Source organism: Triturus cristatus, chromosome 2_2, assembly GCF_964204655.1.
Source record: "Triturus cristatus chromosome 2_2, aTriCri1.1, whole genome shotgun sequence".
NCBI classification, from domain to species: Eukaryota; Metazoa; Chordata; class Amphibia; order Caudata; family Salamandridae; genus Triturus; species Triturus cristatus.
This window is the reverse complement of record NC_140582.1, coordinates 231,790,037-231,809,262: the sequence shown is the minus strand read 5'-3', so window position 1 is coordinate 231,809,262 and position 19,226 is coordinate 231,790,037. Positions and strand designations below refer to the sequence as shown.

Sequence of the window (19,226 nt, the reverse complement as noted above, 5' to 3'; positions counted from 1 at the left end):
CGCTCACACCATACCTAGAGCTGACAAACTCATTGAAAGGTTTGGGTATATTTGATTTTACCTCAAGTGCCTAGCAGATTGCCCTAAGTCAAGGAGCATGGACGAGGTCTGCATTTTCCACCTTAGAGGGCCACTTTCAATTAAAAGTAATGCCCTTTGGCCTGAAGAATGTTCCTGCCACCTTCTAAAGGTTATTGAACACAGTCCTGTCTGGGTTAAAAACTTTCAGTGCAGCTTATCAGCATGATATAGCTGTATTCGGTTCCTCCTGGGAGAAGCACCTGTTCCACCTGAAGGAAGTGCTTGAGGCCCTGCAGCAGGCGGGCTGGACTATCAAGGAAAGGAAATGCCAGAAAGGGAAAGGTTCAGTGGTGTACCTGGCCCCCTTATAGGTGGAGACCATGTACAACTCCTCCAGCCCAAAAGTCAGCCCATCCTTGATTGGGAAGCTCCTACGACCACGACACAGGTCAGGGCCCTTCTTGGCCTCACCAGGTACTACAGGAGATTTGTGGGGAACTACGGGACCATTGTGACTCCCCTGGCAGAACTTACTTCAAAGAAGCAGCCGGAAAAGGTCATTTGGACCCCAGAACCCCAGAGTGTCAGCTAGCCTTTGACACTCGTCAAGAGGCTATGTATTCAGCACGATTTCTACTGGCCCCTGACTACAATAAGGATTTTATTCTATTGTTCAGACAGATGCTTTTGTCTGTAAAATGACTCCAAAACGACTAAAATGTAATGTAGGGAACCCGAGATATGAATTTTTAAAGATGAAACAAAAATAATCTCTAGTCTGGCACTAAAAAGCTTAAAGGGCCTCTCGCGGCTATCTGTTCGCACTGGACCAGGACAAAGTCAAAGTTTTAGGCCGACTGCAATGGAGTGTGGGTCAGATAAGCAGAGGGCAAGGTCCCGGTCAAATGTTTACCTGCTGGACTTGTCTTTTTCTTGGAGCTTTTCTCTTGACGATTACTCAAATCTAGAGTTCAATTCAACGACGACAGCCTTCTGCAGCGCGGTGCCTCCATGTGCGCCTGGAAGTCTCTGTCCTCGACGTCGACTGAGAGTAGCTACGGAGCTTTCAGCTGGACACACCAGCACAGCCAGGCTGATTGGCGAGTTGACAATGGCAGCTTGACTCTCGACATTAAGCTGCTCTCCTCTTCAAGCTTTTCTGCAAAACTTTGCAGAAAGTTTCGAAACCATGAGATCTTCTTGTTTCTGAGTTTCGTTGGGAAAATACATGTCCACTGATTTAGGACAAGGGTTCAGAGACTCTGTTTTGACTCTTGGGCCCTAGGACTTAATTTTACACAATGTACCTGCATAGGAAAAATCCACTCACAACTAGTCAGGTGGGGTGATCCTCTCTTTGGCTTGGCAGGAGACGTCTTGCAGCTCCGTTGCAGATCAGGGAGCCCACTCCTTTTCGTTAAGAGTCAGGCACAGTCCATTTTTTGTGGTGTCTTGTGAGTGTAGCAGGTGCAGCCCTTTTGAGTGCAAGCCTTCTGTGGTGCAGTCCATGAGGAGCTCTTGCAGCTCTCCTATATTTATCTTCCATTCTGGACTGGTGAGGGGCACCCCAACCAATAGGGGTAAAGCTATCTACCTCTGCTATGACCACTTTCTGTGTGCAAATCTCCTCCTACCAAATGATTGTATTGTTTCAGACCCAGGCCTGTTCACCCCATCTTAGGTACTTGGGTCAGGCTGTAAAAGGCTGACCAATCAGAAGAGGCTGCTATAGGGAGGATAGTGAGTTCTAAAACTACTTTGCTGTAAGAGTTATAATGAATCCAACCATGGCAAGTTGATGGATTTATCGTAACCATTATTTTGATAATTTGAATGATATGTCTAGCAAGCTCCAATTAAATCTTACGCTTTATTAAGTTTAATAAAGCCTTCCTATGGTAGCCTATGGGGCTAGCAGAACTACAATAGGGAAAATCGACTTTGGCTGTTTTTCCCTACCATGCAATATAAAAGGTATTTTAGATTATCCCTACTTTTTATAACAAGGCACCCAGCCATGGGACTACTAGAGCAGACCTTAGGGGTGACTTATATGTCATAAAAAGGTAGTTTATTTTTTTAACAACTCATTTTATTGATTTTCGTTTTGATATTGCATTTTGGCCAACATGGCCCATCCAAACTTACAGTGCAATAACAACCTGCCGCCCAACCCTGATGACACAGTCAGATATTTCCTAAAACAAATCCACCACCCCTCTCATGTTAAAGTTCCCTAGTGGATACAAGTCCATTGTAGGGGGCAAAGAGCCTCACAATTCCCTGCCATATTGTCGTATTTCAGTGTCAATAAGGAATTCCACCATGGGGGCTGTGGCCAAGACCATACCTTGTAGTGTGCCCAGCACTGCCATATTTTTTAGTGTTTCTGCGGGCACCCCAAAGCTCGGTACACTGCTATTTCCATGCCCATTTCTTGCATCAAGGTGCACAGTGTGGGCGGAAACACATCTTTCCACTGCTTTGCAATGTCATGTTTTGCCAATGTTAAGCCTAGGAACAGTAGGTGTCCTTTATACTTATTGACGCCAATTTCTTCAGTACTGTGAAGTAAGATCTGTTTTGGGTGTAATGGGATCTGCCAATACCAGGCACGTTCCATACATATCACCAACTCCGCCAAAAACCCAGGAGCGCTGTGCACTCCCATTCTGTGTGTAAGAAGGTACCCTCATGCATCCCACATATAAAACACACCGATTAGGGTATAGCACCCATACGACACAGGCGATAGCTGGTGAAATAAGCTCTGTGCAGAAATTTTAATTGGATAATGCGAAGTCTGGATGGTATTGCCGCTTCACGCAGTGCCATCAAAGCTTCTGTCCAATCAGCGTTATTGAGTGTGGGTATATCCCCATGCCAGATCTGTCGCAGGGTTGGGAGTGTGGTGTACTCTGTATCACTAATGTCTGGTAAATCCGCCTGATTTTATGTGTACCCAAATCCCCAGTAAGTAATCTGCCCTCCAATGGATTAAATTACGGTAGGTCGTGGAGGTCCCGAAGACAGGGGGTGAGAGCATGGAGCAACTGGAGATATTTGTAGAATTGATGCATATGCAGTTGGAAGTCTGTCTGTAGTTCTTGAAATGATTTAATAAATAAACCATGCATGAAATCTCCTAAAGTCGAAGTACCTATTGCTTCCTACAGCCGAAACCCCGACATCGATACTACCTTACCCACAAAGCTCCCACCCCACAGTGGTGTCATCTGAGTCAGTCGGGCCCACCACCCCATCCATGTAAGCATTTGTTTCCACAATCGGAGCACTATTTGAGTTGCAGGTGGGATATGGCTCCCTATCTTACAGCCGTAGAGAAGGTCTAAGAGCGACACATCGCCCATTGCCCAACGCTCTTTCGCATATGCTGGGTCCGTCCATCGCGCCTCCCACCACTCATTTGGTGGTGACCTTCGGTTGCAGGGTTGCCACTGCGTCCTCAACCCCAGACACTCTCGTTTCTGCCTCTGTGATATGGTCTACCGCCTTCCTCAGGTCTTGGTGCAATAAAGTAACATTGGAGCCCACTGCCTGATCTTAGCCTCCAAAGCCTCCCTAGATTGAGTGATGGCCATAAGCATGGCAGCATGGCGTTATCGGAACACTGCGACGGGGACCTCGCTCGATCTGCGTACCCAGAGTTAACACTAGTGTACTGATCCATAGTACTCTGTTTGGCAGGTATTGATGTGGATTTATCCTTTGACATTGTGACGAAACACGCACCTCGGATAGCCTGGGAAACGCTCCTGTCCACTAAAAGAAGGTAGCCCCCCCCCCTCCACTCCTAGGACCCCCGGCTCGTAGAGGCAGCAGGTGCATGATCCCTCAACAGGCTCGGCCCGCTCCAGCCGCAAACTGCATCAGGACCTAGCCAGGCCGCTTCCCAAGCAAAGGACGGGCCGCGGTGCAGTACCCCCTAACGAAGCACGTAGAAACCATATGATGGTCTGCAGTGCTACCAGCCCCTAGATGAAAAAGTTGAAGCCCGGGGGGGCACTCACTAAAACGCTCAGACCCACTGTGGCGCCCGCCCCTCCGCCAGCCTCCCAGGATCAATGTGTGTTCACTGTTTCACAGCTGGTATCCAAGGGCCCAACCAGGAGTCCTCACTCACCTGTATTTAGGGAGCACAGGAGGAGGTGATCAATAGTGGTGGGGGGGACGGCCCAAGGACTGTTCCGATTCCCAAAATATCCCAGATCGTCAGGAGGGGCCCGCTGGTATGCCCTGGGAGCGCCAAAATCTCCAGAGCCAGGGGGGAGCTGCAACCCCAGCCACACCCACGCATCTCCAGCCAGACGGGCCCCCAGCAACGCAGTTGCTGGCCTCACCAGCCAAGCCACCAAACTCACTGCAGGTACCGGCCGGCACTTCCCATCACCACTGGCCCGTTCCAAAAGGCCCTGGGGGTGCCACGTCTCCACCACGTCAGGCACGTCCCCCTCTGAGTTACCGGGAACTGGAGCGGGTAGTTCACAAGGGTCGGTCCGATCCCGCAGGTTCGAAACCACAGCTTCCCTCGCAGCTCGTGCTGTACGTCTTTGACTGCGTATTGCCACCCACCGCTGCTCCAGATTCATGGGCCGGTGGGTCTTTGTGGTCCCGTCACCAGGCCCAACAGGGCTGCGTCCACGACAATGGCACCGCTCACCGAGCAGGCCCATGACCCGAGGCTAGGCCGCACAGCACTCTGCCACTCCCTCGATGATTTACTCCATCAAGATCTGCTGTCGTCTCGGCCCTGGAGTCGCAGATGGCTTAGCTGCGGTTCTGAATGGCGTGGCGGGCAGAATGATAGGCAGATGACTGGCCTACTGCTGGTAGCTCTCCTAAAGCTCGTCCACCATTGTTGCGCGCCAAGCCACGCCCCCCATAATAGGGTAGTTTTGACTTTGGAAGAACTTTTACATCTAAAGTCGAACTTAGATATAGTTTTAACTAAAAACCAGCCTGTAAGCAAGACTGGCTTTTAAATGACTCTCAACACCACAGCAGTGAACACTTAAGTGCATTAAGTGCAGGTAAGTTGTCTTTGGCAATTCAAATTATACCAATTTCTATATACTTTTGGAGGATAGAGCACTGGCCGTGCATTATGCTAACCAGGCCACAAGCGTCAGTCAAAAAATGGGGGTGATCAGGGCAAAAATTTGACTTTCCCATACCTGGGATATACATTTCTAAACTATTAAGTAGGAATAGCGCTAAATAGCATATAGTGCCAATGATGGTCAGTGATCGCGATAGGCCGGGACCTAGGCACAATTTGACACCGACTGTGATGGAGCACGGGTCAGATACATGGTTCGTCCTGAGCAAAGATATTCTTTTATTACTTAAGTCCTTTAATTCTCAAATCACCACAAGAGTACACTTCTAAAGCCCCCTAGGACCTATGGGGAGGCAATTTGCGACTCACAGGGTGTTAGGCCAACAGCAGAGTCCAGTGCACGTCCAGTTGCCAGTGGTCAGCTGGGCCGTTGCAGGAAAAGGCCTCACGTAGCTTGTTGTCTCCCTATAGCTTTAACATGACATCAGCCTTATGACCCTGGGAGTTCACCTCTTTGTCCTGGCTAAAAGAGAGAGCTGGCCGAGTCCTCTAGGGCTCATCTCAGGTCACAGACAGCAGGTTTACTCCACTTCTGATCTCCTCAGATCCAGGAGTGTCCTGAAGTGGGTGAGATGCAACGTTTACGGATGGCATGAGCTGGTTAGTGGGAAGGACTCTGGGGTATGCATTAAAAATGAGGCAAAAGTTCCTGTGGCCAACCGTACCCACATTAGGCATTTTCAAGATGGTGGAAGTCTTCGGGCACACTAAACCTGGGCTCTGAGGGCTGGGGGTGTGTACAGAATGTACTATGGTAATACTAGTTGCTTCCCACATCTAATTCTAAAATCCACTTTGGGGCAGTCATTGTATTGCCCAATAAACCCAGAGACAGAAGTCTGGTAGAACAAAGCCGAGTTTTTCAGCAACCAGACAGGGGATACACAAGTCTAGTTTTTGCATCTTGTTTCTCTTCCTCTCAAATGCATCCCTAGAGTTATATGTAAAATCAGTAGACCTATTAAGCAGAATTTGACACTGTAATGTCAAAAACGATGCGGATAGCCCTATCCTGCATATTCTGTCAGGTTCAGGGGAGTCATCTCTGCCCATTCAGGTCAGCCTATTCGCTCCTGAGAAGCACGCCACATCTTTTTCACACCTATTCAAATGCTAATTACTGGGTTGTCAGAAATGGGAGAGTGAATGCAAAATTTGCGTCCAGGAACATTAGGGAGGGAAAAGGTAACTTTCTAAAAGCTACTTTTCCTTAACATTTATTTAAAAAAAATCTAACTTCACCATTAAATTGGATTATTAACAATTATTGAAAATAGCTTTTTATTTATATTTCGATATAGTCCCATTCCTGAGATGCAGTATAAGGATTTTAAACTGCACTCTGGTTTTCCACATAGAACAGCTAAGCTTGCAACAGTGAAAATAACTTGTGGGTGCTGCTCACTGTAATGACATGCTAACAATACATTTCTGCATGTCCCACTTTTAAATACAATGCATTCTGCCTTGCGAGGAACAAGGCCCACATAGGGTTGACTTATTAACATTTAAAAAAATATTTAAAAAAGAGGTTTTAACATGTCTAAAGGGTTTATTTTTACAGATTGAACTGCAGGTTTTTTAAACTGCTACAGTCAGACTGCAATGGTAGACTTGAACCCATGTTTTACATTGTATTGGATGGCACAATAGGTGCCACACTCCACGTGACATTTAATTTCTAGGCTCTGGGTACATTTTGGACCATATACTAGGAACTTATAGGTAAGTTAAATATATCAGTTAGGAATATGCCAATTAGATCATGTTTAAAGGGGGAGCACAGGCACTTTACCAGATTAGCAGGGTTAAAGTGCACAGAGGACCAACATCAGCAAAAATATAGGGGCCAGAAAAATGTGAAAAACGTGGTGCGACCATGCAGAAAAAGACAGATTTTCTACAGAAACCACAACTTTATTCCGAATAGAGTCTTTCTGTGGTTTGGTGTCAGTCCATTCCTTAGTGGTTTTGGAGATATTTACATTAAATTAAAAAAGGTGTTAGGCGGACTTTAAAGTGTTAACCAATTGTGTACACTGAGGTGCCGATTCCGATCCGGGTACAAAATTTTGCGTACGACTCGTATCCGTATATTTTCATGTACAAATCGTACAAGTACCGTACAAACTGCGAAGTACGATTCGTACGTGAAAAATACATACGAATTGCGTTGGGAAAATGGTCCGAGAGGGAGCCGTAAATTTTTACGTCCGAATAGCGTCGGGAAAAGTGTCCAACAGGAAGCCGGACATTTTTACGTGCAAATCGCAAAACAGAAGTCCGAGCGCGCAAGTACGATCCGTACCGCCCGTCCGAATACACAACCACATGTAAAAGGCCCCGTACGGAGCGAACGCTGTAGCACACATGTACACGGGTAAACTTGTGCCCGGATACGAGTCGTACAGCCCCCCCTCACCCCGCACATGTCAGCACCCTACCCCCGTATGTCAGCACCGTACCCCCCCTCCGCACCGTACCCCAACACCGTAGCACAGCCCCGCACCTGTACGCGCCATACCCCAAGCCCCCTGTATGTACGCGCCATACCCCCACCCCCGTATGAACGCGCCGTACGGGTACGGCGCGTACATACGGGGGTGGGGGTACGGCGCGTACATACGGGGGAGCTGGGGGTAAAGCAAGTACATACGGGGTGGGGGTACGGCGCGTACATACGGGGGTGGGGGTACGGCACGTACATACGGGGGGTGGGGGTATGGCGCGTACCGGGCCCTCTTTTCCTCGTGCATCGCGGCGTACTTAGCTTTTCCGGCACTTTTTGGCTCCCGTAAAAATATAGCCGTGCAGAGTGCTGTGGGTACGAATCGTACTTGCTGGTCCGTAAAACGCTGCCTGACTCCGTGCGGACGTCGCGTACGCGCTGTCCAGGATCGGAATTGTATGTATTTTTTAGCCGCACGGTATTTTTTACAATTCGTACGGAAAAGGTATTTCTGTACGAATCGTACTTGCTGGTTTGTACGGTGGAATTCCCGGGTACGAGTCGTACGGTGAAAATGCTCCGTACGACCATTTGTACCCGGGTTTTACAGGATCGGAATTGGCACCTGAGTGTTAATCCAGAGACCTAAATTTAGAAAATAAACAAATCTGATTGCATCAAGGAGCATTTTCTCTCATTGTCCAATGCGCAGTTTGCAGTCCTATTCATGGTCCTTGGACATGTGTGATCGGATTGTCTGGCCATGACAGGAACATTTCTGTTATAACACTATCACGTGATGTGAGGCTCTAAGCTCATGCTTTATTTAATTAATTTTTTCTATAGACTTATAAAAGGTATAGGGGAGTATCCCTTGATCTCGGGGACTATGTGCATAGTATCAAAAGGGCCTAAATAGATTGACAAAAAGTCTACAGCATCTTGGGCAAAGATGAGGGCATCAAAATCTATCAATTGGTCCCAGATTCTAACAAGAGTCTGTGGACTCAAATAAAGGGTGTAAAGCCTAAGTGCAGTAAATGTGGGTCTAACAAGAAACCTTTTTATGTTTGAGCATTTTGGAATTTTGAGTTTTAAAACGGAAACAAAAATGTCATTTACATATAACAATTGTTGGTGTACTAAAAATGTGCAAAGATGTAAAAAAGCTCATGCATAACAAAAAAAGAAAACTAAGCTTTGCACTGCGCTCTATGAGCATCTGTTTCCTGGGATCACATAGGTTGCTCTTCTACTATGCTATTGTGCGTACCACATTGTGTGCTTTACATTGCTGTATATTGTTATATATCATGTGAGGTACATTGTTACAGATGTTGTCAGTTCAGCAGTTATCCAAGATGTTACCTCTAACTCCAGTTCTCCAGTGTTTGTATCATTCGTATATCCACACGCTTGAATCATTCTCTATCATCAGGCTGGGAATACCCATAATCTTAATTAGCAGTAAACAGTGTTAAAATAGCTATAGGCTTCAACAACAGTGTTTAATAGCACATCCACTTGATTTGTAAATGATCCAAACTTCAGCCAATAAGGTGGAACTTGTAGCTCTCCTACTCCCCTAGAGGCCACCATAACATATATTTACACCTAGACAGTAATACTTTGTGTACTTGTGCCTACTCCTTTAGGTGGCTGCAGACTGATGTGTTGTGAGGAGGGCACAACAGCGTACAGTGCAATGGTCGTAGGCATGCTCCTGGTGAAACGCATCCTCATTCTTCCCTCGTCTGATACTTTGCTGTGGCAGAAGACGTACACTGAGGGCCCGATTCACAGAACTAACTTAAGACAAAATCGCAAACTTACTACTTTTGGTATTCACAGAAGGCATTTAGTAGTAGTAAAGTTAGGATTTTGTCTTAAGTCTGTCTTAAGTCGGCCTTAAGTCTGTCTTAAGTCAAACTTAAGACAAAATCCTAACTTTACTACTACAAAAGGCCTTCTGTGAATACCAAAAGTAGTAGGACAGACGTAGGACAGACGTAGGAGAGACGTAGGAGAGACGTAGGAGAGACGTAGGAGAGACGTAGGAGAGACGTAGGAGAGACGTAGGAGAGACGTAGGAGAGACGTAGGAGAGACGTAGGAGAGACTTACGAGAGACTTACGAGAGACTTACGAGAGACTTACGAGAGACTTAGGAGAGACTTAAGACAAAATTTTAACTTTACTACTACTAAATGCCTTCTGTGAATACCAAAAGTAGTAAGTTTAGGATTTTGTCTTAAGTTAGTTCTGTGAATCGGGCCCTGAGAGTAAACAAGCTATTCATGCTTGGACAAGGGTATGCACCCCTTGCTGGATGGCCTAAGGACACATATAGTTGATATGATAAAAGTATGTAATTTGTTTTTTCGTTATAAAATCCAATGCATCAGCGTACATCTAGTGTGCAATGATTTTTTTGCTGACGTTGTGGGTTTTGGAAAGAATGAGCGCCGAATGACAGGTTCACTCAGGTGGAATTCACTAAGGACTTTAAGTATGAATTTAGAGTTGGCCCTTAAGATGGCTTTGTCCCTTGTGAATCGCAGATATGGTTCTTTCACAGTGAATGCCTGCATCTTTCCTTGGTTAAGTAAGGGCTAGAAGAAGCATTGTCTTCCAAGAGATTAACTTTAAAAGCACTCTGTGGGTTGGCACGAAGGGAGACAGCATAAGCTTGCTCAAAACAGTGTTGAGCTCCCATGACATTGAAGGGTGCTGTACAGGTAGAAATGCTTTAAAGAGTCCTTTCATAAATGTTTTAGGATTCTTTGAAAAATCAGAGAGGATGCGGTGTCTCCTGTCCTTCTAAATCTAGATACAGTCTCTAGATGGACTTATACTGACAATTGTTTAAGCGCACTTTTGTCTAGGCCCAACAAGTATGGAAATATTTGGCGAGGCTGCATATTGAGTGGATAAAATCCTTTGCACCGGACACAAAACACTTCCACTTGTAGTATATATATCTTTGTGGTTTCTTGTGGTCTTGCCTGAGCAAGGATGTTTCTGCATTCCCCAGGCATATCCAAGTGACCCAACTCTAAATGGTCAACTACCATGTTGCCAGGCAGTATCTCTTTGTTATGTATAGAGAGGAGCCTGGAGTGCACTTTCAGCGGTATCGCCAAAGTGCAGATAGCTGAAGAGGTTTGCTGTACAAGTACTGACGTGGCCAGGCTGGAGCAATGATAATCCATCTTCGCCTTCATCAGTACCCTGGGGATCATAGGATAAGGAGAAAATGTGTATGCAAAGACACTGGACCATTTTATTGAAAAGACATTCCCATTGTTTCTGGTTGCCAAAATCTGCTGGCGAAGCATAAGTAGTTCCTGTTGTTCTGGATAGCAAACAAATCTAGTGTAGGGTGACTCCACTTTAGAAGACGTAGGTGACTTGCTCTTGGTGCAGTCCCCACTTGTGTCAGTCTGACCGTGTTCAACAGAGCATGTCAGCCTGACTGTTGTGAAGCCATGGGAGATGTTTGACAGCGATATCGACTTTGTGAGACACGGCCCAGCCCAATAGCAGATGCGCCTCAACTTTAGTTTGATGGTAATTTGCGATTCCTAATATCAAAATCGCAATTTTTTTTATTTAATGCATTGCATTTAAGGAATCGCAATTTGTGGTCCTTAAATGCAATCGCAATTAAAGTAATCGCAATTTTAGCAATTCCTTAAGTTGCGACTTTTGCATTTGGGATGATGCATCCCAAATGCAAAAAATGCGGTTGCAAAGGGGCAGATTCGCAGAATCTGCCCCTTTGCGACTGCAAAAAGCTATGATGCATGTGCCCGTTAATCTCCATGCGGGGTTCCCCAGATAATTTCCTGCTGTTTAGAGTTGGTCCCAACCTGTGAAAGAGAATGATGAGGGTGGCCGTAGAAGCCTTTGCTTTTTCCCATGATGGAGCTTGGAGACCCTGTTGCCTAAAAAAGGCAGCAACTGGTGGTAGGCACTTGGTAAAATATCTGAGGTGTCAAACTGAGGCCAAATGGAGCGCCTTGAATTGGTAGTGCTGCCCCGCCACTGAAAAGTGGAGATATTTCTTGAGCTGCTGACATATAGGGATGTTGAAAGAAGTAAGTATCTTGAAGGTCCAGGGAGGCTAGGTTATCCCCTTCCTGGACCATCAGGAGGACTTCTTAGTGCATAACCATATGAAAATACAGCTCTTTTTTTGGAGCAACTTGTTCAGTTCTCTGAGGTCTGGAACTGAGCTCCATTGTACAGTTCTTTATAAAAAGCAATCTGGATAAAATCCCTGGTTCCTTTGGGATCTGGGGAATGTCTCTATTTTTTCCATCAAGAGGAGGAACATCTCCTGTTGTAGCTCCCTCAAGTGCAGATGATGTTCCTTTGTCAGTGGTCAGACAGGTGGTCTTTGCACAAATTTGAAAGTATGTCCTGTACGTATTATCTGCCACATCAACTGGTCTGATGTTATGGACTCACATGCAAGAGTAAAAGGGGAAATTCACTACCCACCTGACGAGACTGGGATGGAAGGGGAAAGCTGCAGAGAGTCAAGCTCTCTTCTGGCTGTTGGGGCGCAATTTAGAGGAGACCCTCTTCAGTCTGGATGATGTCTAATACCCTTTTTTTGGTTGCGGGTGGATGTACATCTCTGCTCATATTCTGTTTGTAGTGAGGGAGGAAGAGGAATATTGTTGGTGCTGACCTCCATATTGATTGAACTTTCCCTGAAGGTTTGGAATCTGTGTGCGCCACAAAAAGTGGCTGAGCCGGGACATCGATGAGGTACTCTGAGGGATTTCACCATATTTGTGTCCATCTTCAAATTTTGCAGCCATTATATAATAATAGGGTAACCCATAAAGCCGTAGGACCTGGGTCCAGAATATTACATACAATAGATGGTCCACATGGATGTTGAGGAAAGGCTTAATTAACAAACCTAACCTGAGGTAGAAAAATCAAACCTCAACAGCCAACGGAGAAATACAGGGAAGAGAACATAAAAATGAAAACTACATCACACAAAAACAGTTAAATGCAAAACAAGAATAAATTGTATTTCGGAAACATCAATATACATGTTGTAATTTATATGTACAGTGGTTGCTCTAATAAGTGCAGCCAAGTGCCCAAAGAAAGTGCTTGTGCAAAGGTTTTATGGATGAAAAAGAATGATGCGGCAAACCATAATTAATTTAATTTCAAAGAAAAACAAGCCTGTTCATACAACATTTTGAAACACTACATAATCAATCCACTATATAGAGGTGACCGCTTCAATCAATATTGCCTCTCTGTGGATGGTCACTTTGATCGAGGCTGTAGAATAAAGGTTGACGTTTCGACCCGAACAAAAAGGGGGAGGGGCAGTTAGAGCCTTATACGCAGGTCTTCATCAGGACCAAGTGAAAACTGAGTGGGAAGCAACCTGAGTTCCACCATCAGTTAATGTAGGAATGAGCAGATAAATAGTGAAACAACAGCGAAGGCCAGCCGGCTCCTCATCTGTAGGAGAGCCTCCCTCCAAATCTGAACATGGAAAATAATCTGCCCTGAAGCTCAATTTCAAATTACAGGTAATTTCTCCGTTGGCTGTTGAGGTTTGATTTTTTTCTACCTCACAGTAGGTTTATTAATTTAGACTTTCCTCAATATCTGTGTGGACCATCTGTTGTATATATTATTTCATATTTTGGAGGGCTTTGACCACATTTTCCAAGCAGGGTGAGTCTATCAAATGGCATATTGAGGCTCTTTGCTTAGACCCTTGGACACAAAGCTGTAGCCCTCAGCCATACAAGACTTCTTAAAACAGCTGCACCTGCCAGCTGACTGAAGTCTGCATTGGACATGTCAATTGAGGAATTATTAATGGCTGTAGATGTTATTGTTCCTTATTTAACAATTGCTTTCACAGCCTCTTTTTTTGTCTTCGGTATGAGGTGATGTAGTGATGAGATGTCATGCCACATCTGGCAATCCCAACAGCCTAATATTGCCAAAGCATTAGCACCTTTAATGGATGTTGCCTCTATCTGGCTAATACTGAGGCCCAAAGTATATGTCCATCAGCTGCCTCTGTCTGGAGGCGCTGATAATAAAATGAGTGGGCTATCTGATATGCGTTGGACCGCTGACATTATGAGGGAGTGCGGTTTTGGATGACGGGTAAGATAGACAGAAGCAGGATCTGGTACCTTGGATTTTTCCCTCAAATCATGTGGTCACCAATGTTAGGCCTTCTGATCAGACGAAGTCCACTAGGGGTATAGCTTGTTTAGTTTTGCGTGGCTAGTCTTTAAAGTTATAAAGAAAACATTGCTATTCTACTGAAGCCATTCGTAAATTGAACTGTTTGGCATCATCAGGGAACATATCTGGATGTATGGGTGAGTTGTCATCCTCCTTGGGTATGATCTAGTTATCTCACTCTTCATTGCCTCTATTATCTCCCTGTAGAGGTTCACCTTCCTCTTCTTCTAAATATTAATACAGATCATTAGATGAGTCTTCCTCCCTCATTCCTTAGGAGTTGGCGGGATATGAAGTTGCTTGACAACTCAGAGAGGTGTGTCCTTTGGAGGGGGGGAAGGAGGATTCAGAGGGGGGTGTAGGGTAGGTAAAGCAGGCACTCACATTGTGGCGGGTGTAGGTTAGCCTGCAGGGTGCTGAGGAAATAATCTTTGAAAGGTATCCATCATGTGCTACAAATTTGATAAAAATGCAACAGGCACCGACAAAACATCAGGCTCTTTACCGTTATGTGGAGGACCATAGGAAAGAGAATTGTCAGCTATGGAGATCTGTGACGGATACTTGTACTCCTGGTAAGCTTCCTCTTCATAGAAGTCCTCCTCAAACTCAGGGACGTATCACACATCCAGTTGTATAGGACTGTAGGCAGTCTCAGAGGCCTCTTGATGATAGAGATCTGCCACTAGTTCAAAATTCTGTATCTGAGTGTGCAAGCTTGCAATCACCTTGATGGGTGAAAAGGTAGCTATAGGAAAGGCAATCCTCAACAGTGTATTTGTCTACTGTGTCACCATCAATAATGCTGTAGTCGGCGGAAGAAAGGACATCTTTGGAGTGGTCGTCAATGGTGTTGTTGTCGGTATCATCATCCATGGCATGGTAATAGATGAAGATCTCCTGACTGTTGTCGTCGAGGCTTTTGACAATGGAAATTCCACGGACGATGAAATTAGTTTCTTCATCAGTGATGAAGATAATTTAAGAGTCAATAGTGAGGATGGTAGTTCAGGCAGGTAATCATTGGAATTAGATTTCCAAGGATTTTTTTTAATGCAGGTTGGTGTTCTTCCTTTCTAGAATGTTTTACATAGGAATGCCTAGTTTTTTTCCTGTGGGGAGGTATCTATAGGCGCTTAAGGCAATAAGTCCAACTCCAGAAACTTTATATTTTTCTTTTTGTTTGCTGCTTTTAATGAAGTGCTTATCCCCAGATGAGGGAGTGTACCCCTTAGAAAGAAGGAATTTCTTCTTCCTCTCCAGGGCATAAAGTGCCACTTCTCCCTGTCCTTCAGAGTCTCAGAAGGAAAAGTCTTACTGATGTCACAGGGTCAAGCCTTGTGAGGTAGATGAAGGCAATAAATCCATTGTTCATGTAGAGTATGGATCGGTCGTGTGGTTGCATAGGCCAAAGGCACAAACACTTTCCTTTGCACATGTTCATGTAAAGTTGACATCTTTTAAACAGTGACATTTGTACCACATTTTGTTTGCACATCAGAATACTCAAAAAATAATTGCTTACATATACATTTCCTGGTAGGCACATTATCGCTTCCTAGCACACTCTGCACAAGGTCCCTAGTACCCTGCACAAACTAGGTTATGGATTGTTGTCTGTTATGCGACAGCACTGAATGGGTAGAATAAACAAGATGCTCCAGGACTAGAGCTCAGGCACTGAATGCATGGGTTTAGTTTACTATATAACCTGTGGCAGCCTTTGTTTAGACAGTGGAGCTTTTTGGCAAGATTGACTACGACAATCTGTGCCTGAATTCTGGCCCAGCTGTATCCCAACCCTATCCTGAGAAAGACAGCAGCCTGATCTGCACCAGACCTGGCTTTCAAATTATACATGCACACAGGTAAAAGGGGAGTTAGATCACTCTGGGGGATCTGCAGATAAGCACACCCATACTTAGGCAAAGCTAAGTAGGAGTACAATTATAAATCTTTATATAATCTAATACAATTGTTGAATTATTCATACTGTGTACCATTCTTGTCATGCTGGTGACATTGCTTTGCTTCATACCATTAATCATTGCAGCGCATATATTTTACAGAAGATTCGGGGTCCCTCAATAAATATTTGAAACACCACATGTGTATTTCTTGTGTACCTCTTTGGGCATGCCTAAGTAATTAAAAAAGAGTAAGATTTGTTTCCATGATTTCCTAGGGGGAATTAGGATTGTCATGTTCTAAGGTTGCAGACACCATCCTGTAACCTGTCAGATTAGGGGCCTAGATGGCGCACTGTGAGCTAGCCAGGTACCAGGTCAACATATTCTGATGGTATGTGCGGATTCAGTCCCACATAGTTTTGAAGCTTATGTTGCCCGAACGCACGGTCTTACAGAGAAAGTAGGAACAGATTTATCTGTCCACAGCTAGAACAGGAGTTGAAAAGAGATTTTCTTTTGTCAGTAGTGGTGACAGTTTGTGACACAGGAGAGGTCTAACTGGTCCAAAAACAGGTTTTACCCTAAACATCCTTATACCAACTGAGCTGGTTCTTTCCCAGGGTAGAACAGAAATAGTAACAGGATGAGGTCACTGAGAGGTGAGAGCTGAGCTCTTCTTGGGGACTCCCTTACACATGTTCTATTACCATTTTAACAGTGTTTACTGCTACTTAAGATTGCTGGGCATTCCCAGCCTGATGACAGGGAATATTTAATGATGTGAGTTTATGAAAGATCCAGTGCTGGAGAAGCTAATTCATACCATCATATTTGACTTCCATGTACCTGCTCATAGATGAAGTGCCAAAGCTCTATTTGCAGTTTTATACTTTTGAGGCTTTTGTCACAAAGTTGTCATGAGCTGTGTTGGTCATTTATTTTCTCTAGCCCTTTGAAAAGGATACTTTTGAAAACAATAGACTCTGAGAGTGACTTTTCCATATATTCAAATCCCTCATTCACGTCCTACAAATCAGACTCCTTCCTCTGCGTATTAGGAAGCTTGGTAGGGTTAGTGGAGTTGTCTTCCTTGGAAGCCATGTTGTTCAAACATAAAGACACATAGTATAATTTCACAAACCTGAATGACCAATCTAATGCATTTTCAAGATGAGGGGAACATATATGCATAAGAAACCCTTTCAAAAAGACTAGAATTCATAATACTCTATATTTAACAATAATACATCAACCTAAGAAGCAAAGAAGAATTCAGTTTTCTAACAGTCAAATATATTTGTTCTTATATACTTACTAGGACATCTTCAGTAGTTCATTACGTTCAGGCTTCCAAACACCTCGCACCAGCTGTTCAAAATTAGAGATTAGACCACCACCAGCACCTACGAACAAGCAGTAAAGGTTGAGATTTTATTCATTTATTTAGTCATTTTTGATACAGTGCTGTTAAATCCAAAAGGGTGAAGGTTCATTTACAGAAGGGACCTGTTTGACCGAAAAATATTTTGGACAGTATACAATAGCAGAACAAAAAAGTTCAGAGCAGCATGGCATCAGAGAAAAGCGCATTGTAAGGTATATATGAGGGGGTTGAAACAAGTAGATTCGGACAAAACAAATGAGTTACTTACCTTCGGTAGTGCTCTTTCTGGTGGATACACGAACTGCAGATTCCTCACCATTTAAATATTCCCAAAGCTTCAGACTGTATTTAGACACTTTTCTACCCCTGTGTATCAGTAGAATGCGTTGTGTGGCTCTGTGACGTCATTCTGCTACAGACGAACAAGTTACTTACCTTCGGTAACGCTTTTTCTGGGGGATACAGTATCTGCCTGTGGATTTCTCACCTTGTGAATATCCCCTGCGTCAGCAACATTCGGAAACTTTTGTAGCTCTCCACGTCTACGAGGACAACGTCACAGAAGCACTGCTCCGCACGCGGCTCCGCTGACGTCACTGGATCCATAAGAGGACCTCGTTGGCGTGATGACGTCAGTTCCGCCCTTTTTTCCGTGCCTTCGAGGCACACTGACGGACTGACAACAATATATATACAGTATACACAGTACATAATATACAAACCACCACACACAGTGTGAAGATAATATAGGAAGGCAAAAGAAATAACACACTTCCTTTGACAGCAATAAATACATTTTGAAACATCATCACTATTGTAGGTATACAAGGGTGGATAACGGGGAAGCGGGTGGGTCAGTGAAGAATCCACAGGCAGATACTGTATCCACCAGAAAAAGCGTTACCAAAGGTAAGTAACTTGTTCTCTGATGGATACATCTGCCAGTGAATTCCTCACCTTGTGAAAAGATTCCCACAGCAGTCCCACTCCCGGAGAAGGGTGTCCACCCTTCTATACCAAAAAGTCCTGAAGGACGGAACAAGCAAAGTGACCGTCCCTCCTCACCTCAGAATCCAGGCAGTATGGCTTTGCGAAAGTGTGGAGGGAGGCCCAAGTTGCCGCCCTACAAATTTCCTCCACAAGAACACCTCTAGATAAGGCAGATGTAGAAGACTTTGCCCTGGTAGAATGAGCCCTTATACCCTCTGGAGGTTCCTTACCGGCCAAAGAGTAACATATCTTGATGCACAAGATAATCCATCTGGAAAGGGTGCGCTTGTGCACCGTTCTGCCTTTCCTGCAGCCAAAAAAGCCCACGAAGAGCAGGTCATCCACTCAAAAGTCTTTAGTCCTATCGAGGTAAAAGCTCACCGCCCTCTTAGGGTCCAAGCGGTGAAGCCGCTCCTCTTCCTTGGAAGGGTGAGGGGAAGGATAGAAGGTAGGAAGGGTAATGGACTGCCCCAGATGGAAAGGAGTTACCACCTTAGGCAGAAAAAGCAGCCCTGGTCCTGAGTACCATTCTTTCAGCATGAATGGTCAAGAACGGGGATTTCGAACTCAGAGCTTGAAGCTCACTTACCCTCCTTGCCGAGGTAATGGCAATGAGAAAAACTGTTTTGAAAGACAACAGCCTTAAGGGACACTTGTGCAAGGGCTCAAAGGGAGAACCAATCAAGCAAGTTAAGACAAGATGCAAGTCCCATTGAGGCACAATAAAGGGAGTAGGCGGAAATTTGTTGGTAAGGCCCTTAATGAACCTTAATACAATAGGTGACTTAAACAAGGACGGCTGATCCGGCAAGCAAAGGAATGTCGACAAAGCCGATAAATAACTCTTCACAGTAGCTACAGCAAAGCCTTGCTGAGCAATAGAGAGAGCAAACTGAAGGATGTTGGATAAATGAGCCCTTAAAGGGTCAATAGACTTCTCTCCGCACCAAAGGACAAATTTGGACCACCTATAGGAATAGATAGATTTGGTAGAATGACGTCTGGCAGACAAAATTACGTCCACCACGTCAGGCGGGAGAGAAAAAGAATACAGGTTGCCCCGTTCAATCTCCAGGCATGAAGG

The 19,226-nt window shown here is 44.8% G+C and overlaps 1 protein-coding gene across 1 annotated transcript in view; it reads right to left on the bottom strand.

Annotated features, from left to right (window-relative positions):
• Window positions 1-19,226, bottom strand: part of TMEM38B (transmembrane protein 38B) — a 388,019-nt gene that overhangs the window by 113,453 nt on the left and 255,340 nt on the right. Inside the window, exon 4 of the mRNA XM_085641281.1 lies at window positions 17,084-17,171. Coding sequence (XP_085497407.1) covers window positions 17,084-17,171 — 88 coding nt within the window. The remainder of the gene's footprint in view (window positions 1-17,083; window positions 17,172-19,226) is intronic.